General features: G+C 47.9%; 1 protein-coding gene across 9 annotated transcripts in view; it reads right to left on the bottom strand.

The window, feature by feature from the left end:
- LOC123762597 (gamma-tubulin complex component 2) overlaps window positions 1-12,408 on the bottom strand; it is a 195,518-nt gene that overhangs the window by 97,564 nt on the left and 85,546 nt on the right. For all 9 annotated transcript variants that reach the window (XM_069299919.1, XM_045749240.2, XM_045749203.2 and 6 more), the window contains exon 13: window positions 5,778-5,972. In XM_069299919.1, the coding sequence (XP_069156020.1) occupies window positions 5,778-5,972 (195 nt within the window). The remainder of the gene's footprint in view (window positions 1-5,777; window positions 5,973-12,408) is intronic.

Genomic DNA, 12,408 nt, shown 5'->3' on the forward strand with positions numbered 1-12,408 from the left:
GATGGAAGGAGGGAGGGATGGAAGGAAGGAGGGAGGGATGAAAGGGAGGAGGGAGGGATGGAAGGAAGGAAGGAGGGAGGGATGGAAGGAAGGGGGGAGGGATGGAAGGAAGGGGGGAGGGATGGAAGGAGGGAGGGAGGGAGAGATGGAGGGGAGGGAGGGAGAGATGGAGGGGAGGGAGGGAGAGATGGAGGGGAGGGAGGGAGAGATGGAGGGAAGGGAGGGAGAGATGGAGGGGAGGGAGGGAGAGATGGAGGGGAGGGAGGGAGAGATGGAGGGGAGGGAGGGAGGGAGAGATGGGTGTTGAGTTGAGCAGAGAGAGAGAGTGTATGGGTGTATGGGAGGGGGCGGGTGGGGAGGTGGTGAGGAAGAGACCGGCTCACTGCTAAGCCTAACACTTCACCCAGTTAACCAGATGTTTCTTAAATAAATTCTGGATTAACATCATTTATTTTTTTGGTTGCAGATTTTGTTTAGTAATATTATTAGGACAATAAAAAGTTATAAAATACTTGTTTCATGAATGCTTTATTGTATTAGATGGAGATTCTCCAGGCTGTTTGTGGCTGGCTGGCAGTCTACTGAGCCATTTCCCAGAATGGTCTTGGAAGGAAGGGGGGGTGAGGCAGGAAGTGAGGCTATGGGGGAGAGCAGGAGTGGGGGAGAGGTTCAGTGAGGGTGAGGGAGGGGACGATAGAGGTAGGCGGCCTGCTTGCCATGTGAAGACCCCCTGATGCCAAAACAAACCCAATACCGACCTTCGGTAATATCGACCGCCAGACCGTTATATGAGGCTCTAAATACCGGTATCCCAAACTGGTCGTTATTACCGGCAGATCGGTATAAAAGAGGCCGTTAAATTGAGTGGATAATTGCCACCGCCTTGCGGTGGCGCAGCGCGCTCCACCCGCCAACAAGATGAAAGTGGACCAGAAAGAGAGCGCTGCGCCACCGCAAGGTGCCTCTCATTACATTAGAGAGCGCAGTAATACTGAAAAGTGTACATTCTTTTCAACTTGTCACCTCAATTCTCGTCCTAGGATTTTCAATTTGGTATCATTGTGTTCGCAATAGAATTCTCTACAGAACTAAATGCATATAAATCCCAAAAGCCCAGTGAGAAAGTGAGTGCATGTTACCCGGGAGCGCGCAAGAGCAATAAAATGTGTACACTCTTCACTTTGGACATCTCAGTTCTCGTCCTAGGTATTTCATTTTGGTATCATTGTGTTCGCAATAGAATTCCCTACAGGAGTATATGCAAATATAAAGTCCAAAGGCCCGGTGTACCACCCACAGCAAACAGAGAAAGTGATGGAGCGTTACCCCAGTGAGCGCTAATAAAGAGCAATAAAATGGGTATACTCTTTTCAGCTTTGTTACCTCAATTCTGGTCCTAGGTCTTCCATTTTGGTATCAATGTATTCACAATGAAATTCCCTACAGGAGTATATGCATATAATGTCCAAAACCGCAGCAAGACCTTTCCGAAGACGCCGCTACTGTTGCCGCACCGACGACACAATGCTGCGTCATTGCCGGAAGTCCGTCTACTAAACGGACGACACAATGCTGCGTTGTTACTGGACTATAATGCTAAAAACCAAGCAGGTCAGAGCAGGGGCTTCCAAACGGGCATATAACCTGGCATGATGGTACACAGAAAAACGTCTATGCAACGCTACCGCTATCTGATACCTTGGAATATCAGATGAGGAAAGGATATGGCATACATGTCCTACAAGACAAAGTGGAACAAGTCTCACACAATTCCGGGCCATAGGTGTCACCGACCCAACAAGCAACATGGCAGAGGCAGAACGGACAATCGTCACCCTGAGGCAGGGGCGACGACCAACCCTCAAATTCACACAAGGTAAGTGTGGGCTCAGAAGAGGTATCCATAGTACAACCGAGCCTGCAGGGGTTTTCCAGGGCCTGTAAGGTGAATGAGCATGTAAGGTGATTGTAGCTGACACTAGGGCCAGTTATGACGGTAACCCCTGTTGATGCAGTAAACTTGACTACTAGAAAACTGCCAGAAAGCCCCGTTGGGAGCAGAGGACCTCTCCCACACACACCCTAGGCTAGCCTAATAATGCAAAAGGCAGAACTTCCCCACCCAAATAAGTGAACAAAAGCGCTAGCAAAAAGACGAGAAATTAAAAAAACTCTGGACCCTCCAGAAGCAAACATGCAGCCCAGGAGAAACCTGGGTGCACCCGAGCTATCTGAAGAGCCGGCAACACTAGCTGCAGTGTGCCCCACCAGCCAACAACACTCCCCTACCCAGGGCAAGATGGAAAGCTAAAAGCCCCTGACACACCCCAAGGGCAAAGACTACCACAAGTGAGGAAGTCCTCTAACATACAGTGATTCTCGAACTTCCCAGTGAAGATAACCCAGGCCACGCAAGGGCAGTACTTATGGAGCAGATAGGGAAGATGAAGGAGCACATACAGCTCCAGTACTCTTAAACTTCTGGCCAGTGCACAAGTCTGTGCAGGAATAGCTTCACAAGGCAAAACACCAACAAAAACAAGAAACTGTGGCCAGACAAGCCGAAGACCACCAGGCATGACATCAGTCAAAAAATGACTAGTGGTGGCCCAACTCACCTGGGCTGGTTCCTCTAATGAAGGGAAAAGGAGCTGGCCCTACCCCCCCCCCCCCCTTCCCCTTATTGGGGGTGTGGGCTGTTGCACTATCCCATGTAAAGTGTTCTGGGCCATTGCTCCCTGTACCTTTCTGAGGAGGTCAGGTTCTGGCTTGTGGTTCCTGATACAAGAACTCAGTGACCGATGACTCCAAGTAGTATGGCACTTAATCAATATAGATAGCTTCAGGGAGCCGATGGGGCTCCCTGAGAAACAGAAGAGAAGAGATTGTCCACTAGCCAGAAACACTGCTCGCTCGTAACAAAGCAAGTACAGCAAGGACAACCTAAACTCAAAGAGGCAGGGGTCCATCATAGGGGCTAAATCTGGGTAGTGCAGAAGTACCTGTATTTAAAAAGATTTGCTGGACCCACCAAAGGGAGGACCCATGAAGGAAGCCTCTGGAAGGATGAAGTAAGAGACCATGTGGTATGCAGAAAGGAACCCTAGAGTGAGGTGCAGAAAGATCAAAATCATACAAGGAGGGTAGGAAAACCTCTTATCCTGAAGCAAAAGGCCCTCATCAGAAGAGAAGAAGGACTAAGTTGGGTCTAGGGGAACCTAAGGACTACAATCCAACTAACCTAAGCCCCAGAAGCCAAACACACATGCTTCAGGGCAAAGCTGGAGTCCGTGCTCACCATGTGGGACAGAAATGCACAGTCATGAGGAGAGGTCTCAGAAGAAAGAGTCAGATGATAGTAAGGAACCCACTGAAATATTTTCAGGAGTAGGTAGCTCAACTGCCTCAACTGCCTCCACTCGTGATTTTGAAGGAGCCATCACTAGAGAAGGCCGAGTCACATCCGAGTTAAAACCAATCCCAATTCCAAAACCTCAGACGTTTCGGAGCTGAAAGCATGGTGTGAAGAATGGAAGCCAGGCACATCAAATGACCAAAGAGCCAGAGCTCAACCCCCGCAATGCACAACTAGGTAAGTACATCACACTCGAAGGGGAAGGAAGAGGTGACGCTGATGCAACGAATGTAGTTGCCAACATCTCCAATTCCGGGTCCCTAAAAACAAGACGGGCCAACTCCAGGACATCCAACTGGGCACAAAGCTGCAAACGCTGAGGATGGGAAAACTGAACCGCAAGGCGGCAGCATGATTATACTTCTCTAGGAGGGTCTGAGAGAAGATCCACATGGGGGGGGGGGAAACAAATCACACAGGACTCAGGATAATGGGAGTCACCAACCCAACACGTAACATGTCCGTGGCAGAAAGAATGATCATTGCCCTATGGCACAGACTATGAACAACCCTCAAACTTGCACATGGCAAAATTGGATTCAAAGGGGATACCCAAAGGCAGGGTATTACCAGGGTCTGAAGGACTAAGAAACAAGACACCCAGGCACTGGGGCTGCTCAGTAGGAATTACATAGAGCAACACAGCCTAGTAAATATGGCTGTGAACTGTCAGTGTACCCCAAGCCAGGGTCTAGACAGAGGGGCAAAGACCATTGACACACCCAAGGTAAGGGCCCCCCCACTCTGGTAGTTTGGCTTCTAAAGAGCAAATTTCTGAACATACCAGAGAAGAGAACTATCAGTGTATGGGCAGCACTAGGGAGGACATAGGAAAGGTAGTCCTGAGCACATGGGCTCAAATTGGGCAGAAAACAAGCTCATGAAGCTAACTAAAAGCAAAGAAGAATACCAAGCAAATGTCCCCACAGGACAAAGTCCAATGATGGCTGGCACTAAGCCAAGAAATAGCAGGACTTGTACAGCTAGTTAACGACCTGTGAACCCTATAGTGGTGTCCACATGCAATCCATCCTCCGAATAGACAGTACGCTTTAATACAAAATGTAATAAGTACATTTCCTGACTGTAATGCATAGTATAAAATCGCACTTATGGGGCTATCTTGAGGTTATCTTGAGATGATTTCGGGGCTTTAGTGTCCCCGCGCCCGGTCCTCGACCAGGCCTCCAACCCCAGGAAGCAGCCCGTGACAGCTGACTAACACCCAGGTACCTATTTTACCGCTAGGTAACAGGGGCATAGGGTGAAAGAAATTCTGCCCATTGTTTCTCGCCAGCACCCGGGATCGAACCCGGGACCACAGGATCAGAAGTCCAGCGTGCTGTATGCTCGGCCGACCGGCTCCCTAGTCGGCCGGCTCTACCTACCAGGAATTATTTTGCAAGAACCTGGTCCCCCCTCAGAGAGGCACAGGAAGCAATGGCCCATGAGCACTTTACATCTATAGTATGTATTACCCAGAAAGGTAGGCAAATCAAAACAGACCACTGTCTGGTTAATCTGTGCTATCTACAATCACAAAAGATCAAAATAACTCACCTAGAGTTATTTTGGCTGTTACTGATTACCTCCCCATTTATTCTCCTCATTTTCTGTTAAAACACTCAGAATTTTAGGGCTGCCACATGAGCGACACAACTGGCCTAGAAAACTGGGGGAGACCAGGAGCTCCGGGCACTTCCATACTGGCAGGGTGTTAGTGTTATAAAGCTGGTGGTAGTTTTAAGAGATTCCATCATATATTTACAATGTTTGGTAATTTCATTTGGCAGTTCAAGACTTTGGTTTTTTGAACCCAGCGTTGATCTATATGGGTTTACTGACTTTCTAGATGCTTTCCCAGTGAGGTGACAGAGTGTCACCTGCTCTCTGAGCCTTTATGAGAGAACTAGGTTCTGGCTTGTATCCCCAGTAGGCCAAACAAAATTCCATTGCTGACCTAGTACAGTACTTCGGAGCCATCTCAGTGAGATAGCTTCAGGGACTCACATGGGGCAGATGGCCAAGACCCCAGGTTGCCTAGACCTTCATCTATTGGCAGGTAAACATATTACAGCAGGAATCTCCCCACAATAATGATTGTTTGCATGGTTTTCATAAGGTGTACACATTTTTCTAAGCAGGTGCTTGCTTTAGAGCACTTTGGCTTCATCGTCCTACAACCTGGCAATGACCAAGCTTTTGGGATCATACCAGGTTGTAGCATCAGAAAGCTACTGAATGTTACCTTCACTGCTGGATTTTCCTTTGGAGATTCAGGGGCCTCCTAGAAATAGAATGCAACACTAAACAAATAACATATCCAGGTTATATTTGTTTTTTTTCTCCTTATTTTAGTTACCTGCACAGCAATTTCTCCACATGTTTGCAATAAAAGAGATGTCTGAAGATCATCTGGTAGCACGCTATAGTTTTGCGATCCAGTACTAGTGACACCGGCCACGTTACCCGATAACCAAGTGAAAACCCCTGAAGTCCAGTTAGTTGCAGACGCTCCTCCTGTGGGTAGTAGTCTCGTTCAGCCTCTGTCTCAATGCTGTTGTGAGAATTGAAAGCCTCAGAAATCGATTGTATGATGTAATTCATAATTCAAATGTATATCATTACATTACTGTGAGCTGTTTCTGGAATGAACTTTTAAAAATTACTTTTCAAATTACATGTAATTAAAAATTTATAAAACTATACAGCACATGAAAAATAACTGAATTAATTTTTATTTAATACATTTTCTGGGGGGAGCCCCTTTGGCTCCATGGAGCTATCCAGGCTGATATGGTAACGTCAGACTTTGGCATCAGTCATGTGTATGGGGTTCTTTGGACCTACCGGGGACCACAATCCAGAACCTGGCCCCCTCAGAGAAGCATGAGGAGCAATGGCCTATAGAAACCACCATGTGGTTGGAAGCATTCTATGTCTGCCATCGACCGGGTCAGGCACCCAGAAAGGTAAGCATCCAAAACAAACCCCTATTCTGATGAATATTGCTACAAAAATCCAAACTAGACTGACAGAACTCTCCAAACAGAAATGAGCAAACGAGCATGACGTTACACATCGCCGTGCCACTGTCTGCGCAGCTCCCCCCTTCCCCGGGAGGGGGAAGGGGGAGCCCCAGACCCCCATGCCGGCAATCCACACCCCAGTTTTGAGGCTAATGTCATAGGCAGAGGTCGTGTGCTCTGGCTCCGGGGACAGTTTCAGCATTGTGCCTTGTGTGTGGTGGCTGTCTTCTAGGTGGTGCGCACAAGCCAGGAGAATTTCTTCAGTACTCGGGCTGCATGCGCCTAGGGTTCCCTGCCCTAGGTGCACAGTTAGTACTGCCCTTGGGGGCTTCCACAAGTTCCTTGGGTTCTGCCTTTGCTAGGCCATTTACTGATCGGTTTTGGCCACCCTTTGGGTGCTTGGGTGTTTTGTCTCCCTCGTTTACCTTAGGGTAGGAGGCAGTTTGCACTGGTAAGGGGCACAGGGTACTGCGCAGCTTGTTTTCACCATTCATAGTGGCCGGCTCTGTTCCGCCTGGGTGCGCTGTCTTCTTGCGGGGTTTTCTTTTTCTTTTTCCTGGTAACCTTTGAAAGTAAGGTTACCTTGACCCCCTGATGGGGGGGTCTGCCTTGGTTGTTGCCCCATGTGTACGAGTAATGAGTACGGCTTTCTCTTCTGGTGGTACCCCCACCCCCCCAGGTGCCCGCGAGTGCACACGTCCTGGGGGCTCAGCTCTTAAGAGTGTTTGGTAGATTTGGGCGCCGGTTAGCAGTACTCTGCCTGAGCGAGAGTTCCGTCTCAGGACCCTGGGAAACCCCACGGGGGTGTGCGGGTCCGATGGATGTGACCCCTGAGTCCCCCCCTTGCTTTGTGCGAGTTCGAGGGTTGCTCTGTCCCCTTGTCTCCGGGTGACTTACTGTTTTTGCCTCTGTTTTGCTTCCTGTTGGGTCAATGACATTTTCGACCCAGAGTCCTGCGAATTTTGTTGCTTGCTGGTGACTCAGTTTACCCAGTCCAATGATGACCTTATGGGGTACAAGCAGCACAGGCATTGCATGTGCGCTTTAGGTTGTTGCAACGTGCTCGGTTAGTTGCTCACCTGGATGCCCTGTTTTGCTTATAGGGACCTGGACTTAGGGGTGATGGTCACTTTGACCTTGGATCTGTCCGCACCCCCCCCCCTCCTGCGTCCTTTCCCTGCTGTGGTTCAGTCTGCCCCCCCCCCCCTACTTCCTGTCCCGAAACGTCTGAGGGTTTCGGAGTCGGGGCAGGGGTTTACATGGTTTTGAGACACGGGCAGTCTCGGGGTATGCCCCTTCCAGTGTGGCGATGGAGGCATTCGAGTTCGTTCTCAACGCTGAAGCCTCTAGGTCTGATCAGTGGGCCCCCTTCCGACCGGCTTTTACGGCTGCACTGGCATTTTCTTTTGAGGTGGGGCTTTGGGAGATGACTCGGCCCCAGGTAATATGGTTACCTTACCTTGAGGTGCTTCCGAGGCTTAGCGTCCTCGCGGCCCGGTCGTCGACCAGGCCTCCTGGTTGCTGGACTGGTCAACCAGGCTGTTGGACGCGGCTGCTCGCAGGCTGATGTACGAATTACAGCCTGGTTGATCAGGTATCCTTTAGAGGTGCTTATCCAGTTCTTTCTTGAACACTGTGAGGGGTGGGTCAGTTATGCAGTTATGTCCCTTACGTGTGTTGGAAGCATGAAGAACAGTCTCGGGCCTCTGATGTTGATAGAGTTCTCTCTCAGAGTAGCTGTTGCACCTCTGCTTTTCAAAGGGGGTATTCTGCACATCCTGCCATGCCTCCTGGTCTCATGTGATGTTATTTCTGTGTGCAGGTTTGGGACCAGCCCCTCTACTATTTTCCATGTGTAAATAATTATGTATCTCTCCCGCCTGCGCTCAAGAGAATACAGATTTAGGCTCTTTAGTCGGTCCCAGTAGTTTAGATGTTTTACTGAGTGGATTCTAGCAGTAAAGGATCTCTACACGCTCTCCAGGTCAGCAATTTCTCCAGTTTTGAAAGTGGCTGTCATTGTGCAGCAGTACTCCACTCTAGAGAGCACTAGCGTCTTGAAAAGTATCACCATCGGTATAGCATCTCCAGTTTGAAAGGGTCTTGTTATCCAACCTGTCATTTTTCTTGCAGTTGTGATAGCTACTTTATTGTGCTCTTTGAAGGTAAGGTCTTCCAACATGAGTACACCCATATCCTTTACACTGCCTTTTCGTTCTATGTTATGATTTGACTGAGTTTTGTATGTGGTTTCCGTTTTTATATTTTAATTTTTTCCATAGAGCATGAGCTGGAACTTATCTTCGTTAAACACCACATTATTTTCTGTAGCCCATAGAAAGACCTGATTTATGTCTGATTGGAAGTTTGCTGTGTCCTCTATGTTGTCGTCTACTCTGATGAAAATCCTAGTGTCATCTGCAAAGGATGATACAGTATTATAGATTGTGTCCTTGTCTATGTCCAACATGAGGATGAGAAAAAGTACAGTACTGGAGCAAGCACAGTACCCTGGGGGACTGCGCTCTTCAAGGTTGATGGACCGGATTTTATTTCATTGACTATTACACATTGGGTTCTGTTAGTCAGGAAATTGTAGATCCATCTGCCTATTTTTCCAGTAATTCCTTTTGAACGCATTTTATGTGCAATAACACCATGGTCACATTTGTCAAAGGCTTTTGCGAAATCTGTGTAAATTACATCAGCGTTTTGTTTGTCTTCAATGGCATATAATGCCATATCATAGTGGTCCAGCAACTGTGACAGGTAAGAGTTCTGAAACCATGTTGTCCGGGGTTGTGGAGATGCTGTGATTTCCATGTATTTTGTGATCTTACTTCTTAGCACTCTCTCAAAGATTTTTATGATGTGCGATGTTAGTGCTATCGGTCTGTAATATTTTGCCTCTGCCTTATTTCCTCCTTTATGGAGTGGTGCTATCTCTGCTGTTTTTAGTATGTCAGGGATAACGCCAGTATCTAAACTTTGTCTCCAAAGAATGTGAAGGGCTTGCGATAGTGTTTTTTTACAGTTCTTGATGAATATGGAGTTCCAAGAATCAGGGCCTGGTGCAGAGTGCATAGGCATACTGTTTATGGCTTCTTGAAAATCCAGTGGGGATAGCGTGACATCTGATATATGATTTGATGTTGGTATCATATCCATGAAAAATTCATTTGGGTTTCCATCTTTAGTGTGTTTAGTGGCTCGCTGAAAACAGAGTCGTACTGCTTCCTTAGTATCTCCTTCATTTCTTTGTTGTCATCAGTGAAAGTTCCATCTCCCTTTCGCAGGGGCCCAATACTAGATGTGTTTTTTTATCTTGATTTTGCATAGGAGAAAAAGTATTTCGGATTTGTCTCTATTTCACTGATGGCCTTTTGCTCTCTTTGGCTCTCCTGGGTTTTGTATGATTCTTGTAGCTTTACTTCAATTGTTTCTATTTCTCTACCTAACTTTCTTTGCCGTTCTTGAGATAGGGTGTGACTCTCAAGTTGTTCGGTGATTCGTTTTCTTCGCCTATAGAGGGAACGACGTTCTCGTTCCAATCTGTATCTCTTCCTCTTTTTTTCTTAGGGGTATGCAGTTTGAGCATATTTCTAGTGCTACTGGGCTTATTTTTTCCAGGCACTGGTTCAGGTTTGCATTTTCTAGCTGTTCTTCCCAGCTTATTTCTGTGAAGTCTTGGTTTATTTGCTCCCAGTTTATCTGTTTATTATTGAAGATGAATTTGCTGATATCTCCACCACCAGGAATCGGGACTGGTTTTGAAGGGCTATTCCCCATGCTTGTCAGAACTTCAATTAAGTTGTGATCTGAGTAACAGGTATTTGTAATCATTATGTTCCTGATCAATTCATCATTATTGGTGAAAATTAGGTCCAGCGTGTTCTCCTTCCTAGTTGGTTTTACTATTTGCTGGTTTTTTACTATTTGCACATCCGTAGCAGGTCATTTGCATGTGCCTGTTCATTTAGGCTACTTCCTGGTATTCTTTCTGATATAACTGTATTAGCTAGGTTCTTCCATTTCAGGTGCCGTAGCTTGAAGTCCCCAAGCAGAATGATGTTCGGGGCTGGATTTGTGAGGTTTTCCAAGCAGTGTTCTATTTTCATTAGTTGGTCTTTAAACTGCTGGTGATTTGCCTCCGGGGACTTATATACAAGGACAATAACTAAATTTAAAATCTCTATTTTGATTATCAGCACTTTGACCATATCATTTGTGGTGTTTAGCATCTCAGTACAGATGAGTATGTCTTTGATGTGAAGGCTGACCCCACCCTGTAGCCGGTGTTTCCTGTCACATCTGAAGAGATTGTACTCTGAGATCCATATTTCACCATCATGGTAGTCCTTGGTGTGAGTTTCTGTTAGGGCTGCTAACACTGCACTTGCCTCATGTAGGAGGCCATCTAAGGATTGCACTTTGTTAGATTTGTGTGTTTTTATACCCTGAATGTTGGCAAATAAAAATGATGTCATGTTTGTGAAAGTGCAGGATGCTTTACTTGGTGTTAATATCTGAGGCTCTGGTAAGGAGGCCACTGTGTGTCCTCTCCAGCATTTGACCGAGTTGGGGTGAAGGATCCTGGGGCTGGGGAGGGGGCAGTCTTTGGGGCCTTGGGTCCCGTTGGACACCACCTGGGTTTTTCTGCCCTCTGAGTGGGCCCTACTGTTACAAAGAGTGGGATTTTCTTTTCCAACCTTTGCATACGAGTTGGATTTAGTGTCTGCCCCACCCCGGGTTCGGTTCTGTGTCCCCCCCCCCCCCCAGGTGCATCAGTTCTGTCTTTCCAGAGGTTTTCGCCTTCCTGCATCCCGCCTAATGTGGTGCGGGAAGCCTATGCGGCTTACCTCCTGTGCAACCCGGATTATGCCTCTCTTACAGATGCATCTTCATTCAGGCTAGGGTCTTCGTTTCCCTACTGGATCCGTTATGAGATTCCGGAGTCGTCATGGCTGGTGGACTGTCCTGTGCTTGCTCTGGAGGCATGGAATACCTTCTGTTGTTCCCGCACACTTGAGTGGCGCAAGGCATTGACAGTGGTTCAGGTTTTCCTGGGGGGGGGGGGGGGGCCAAGTTTGAGCATCTCAATGAGTGCTTGTTTGCCCCTACCCTTCCTCGGGATGTTGGCATTGTGCAGCTCCACATGCAGGTTCCTACCCTTTCGGCTGCGCAGGTTGCTGAGGACTTGTGCACTCGGGGCCGCTTGGCTTTGGCCTTGTGTTTCTTTTCCCTCCTGGAGCTGTCTTCGGACTGACTCGAGGAGGATGTGGAGGCGCTTGGGGCCGTTCCTGGGTCCGGTCCGGCTCGGCGGCTCGTTCGTCGTCTGCCTTGTTGAAACTGTTTGCGCCGATCTTACGGGATGCGGTGTCGCTGTTTTATGTTTGCCGGCTCGCGTGTCGGCAGGAGGTGCTTCCTTCCTCCCTGGAATCTGCCTGGGCCCTGGCTCTTAGGATGTCTTTGCTTTTCTGTCCCTTGCTGTTTGCCAATTCTGCAGTGGCGCAGTATTTACAGGCAGCTTCGAAGGCCGGCACGTCCTTTGGAACTGCCTTCGTCTGGTCGGCAGGGTGTTTGCTCTGTGCGAGGCTCGAGTTCTCGTAAGGGGCGCTGGCCCTTTCGTGTCCAAAAGGGCCGGTATCCCTTAAAAGAACTCGACCAACAGAACTTGCAACAGAACTATCTCAGCAACAGAACTAAGATACTCACCTAGTTGTTCTTGCACGAGTTGACCTTTGTCTCTTTGGTCCTGCCTCTCAACCGTCAATCAACTGGCTTACACATTCTCGAGCCTACTGGGCTCTATCATACCTATATTTAAAACTGTGTATGGAGTCAGCCTCCACCACACCACTTCCTAGTGCATTCCATTTATTAACTACTCTGACACTGAAAAAATTCTTTCTAACGTCTCTGTGACTCATCTGGGTACTAAGTTTCCACCTGTGTCCCCTTGTT

This window comes from Procambarus clarkii, chromosome 5 (genome assembly GCF_040958095.1).
Source record: "Procambarus clarkii isolate CNS0578487 chromosome 5, FALCON_Pclarkii_2.0, whole genome shotgun sequence".
Classification (NCBI taxonomy): domain Eukaryota; kingdom Metazoa; phylum Arthropoda; class Malacostraca; order Decapoda; family Cambaridae; genus Procambarus; species Procambarus clarkii.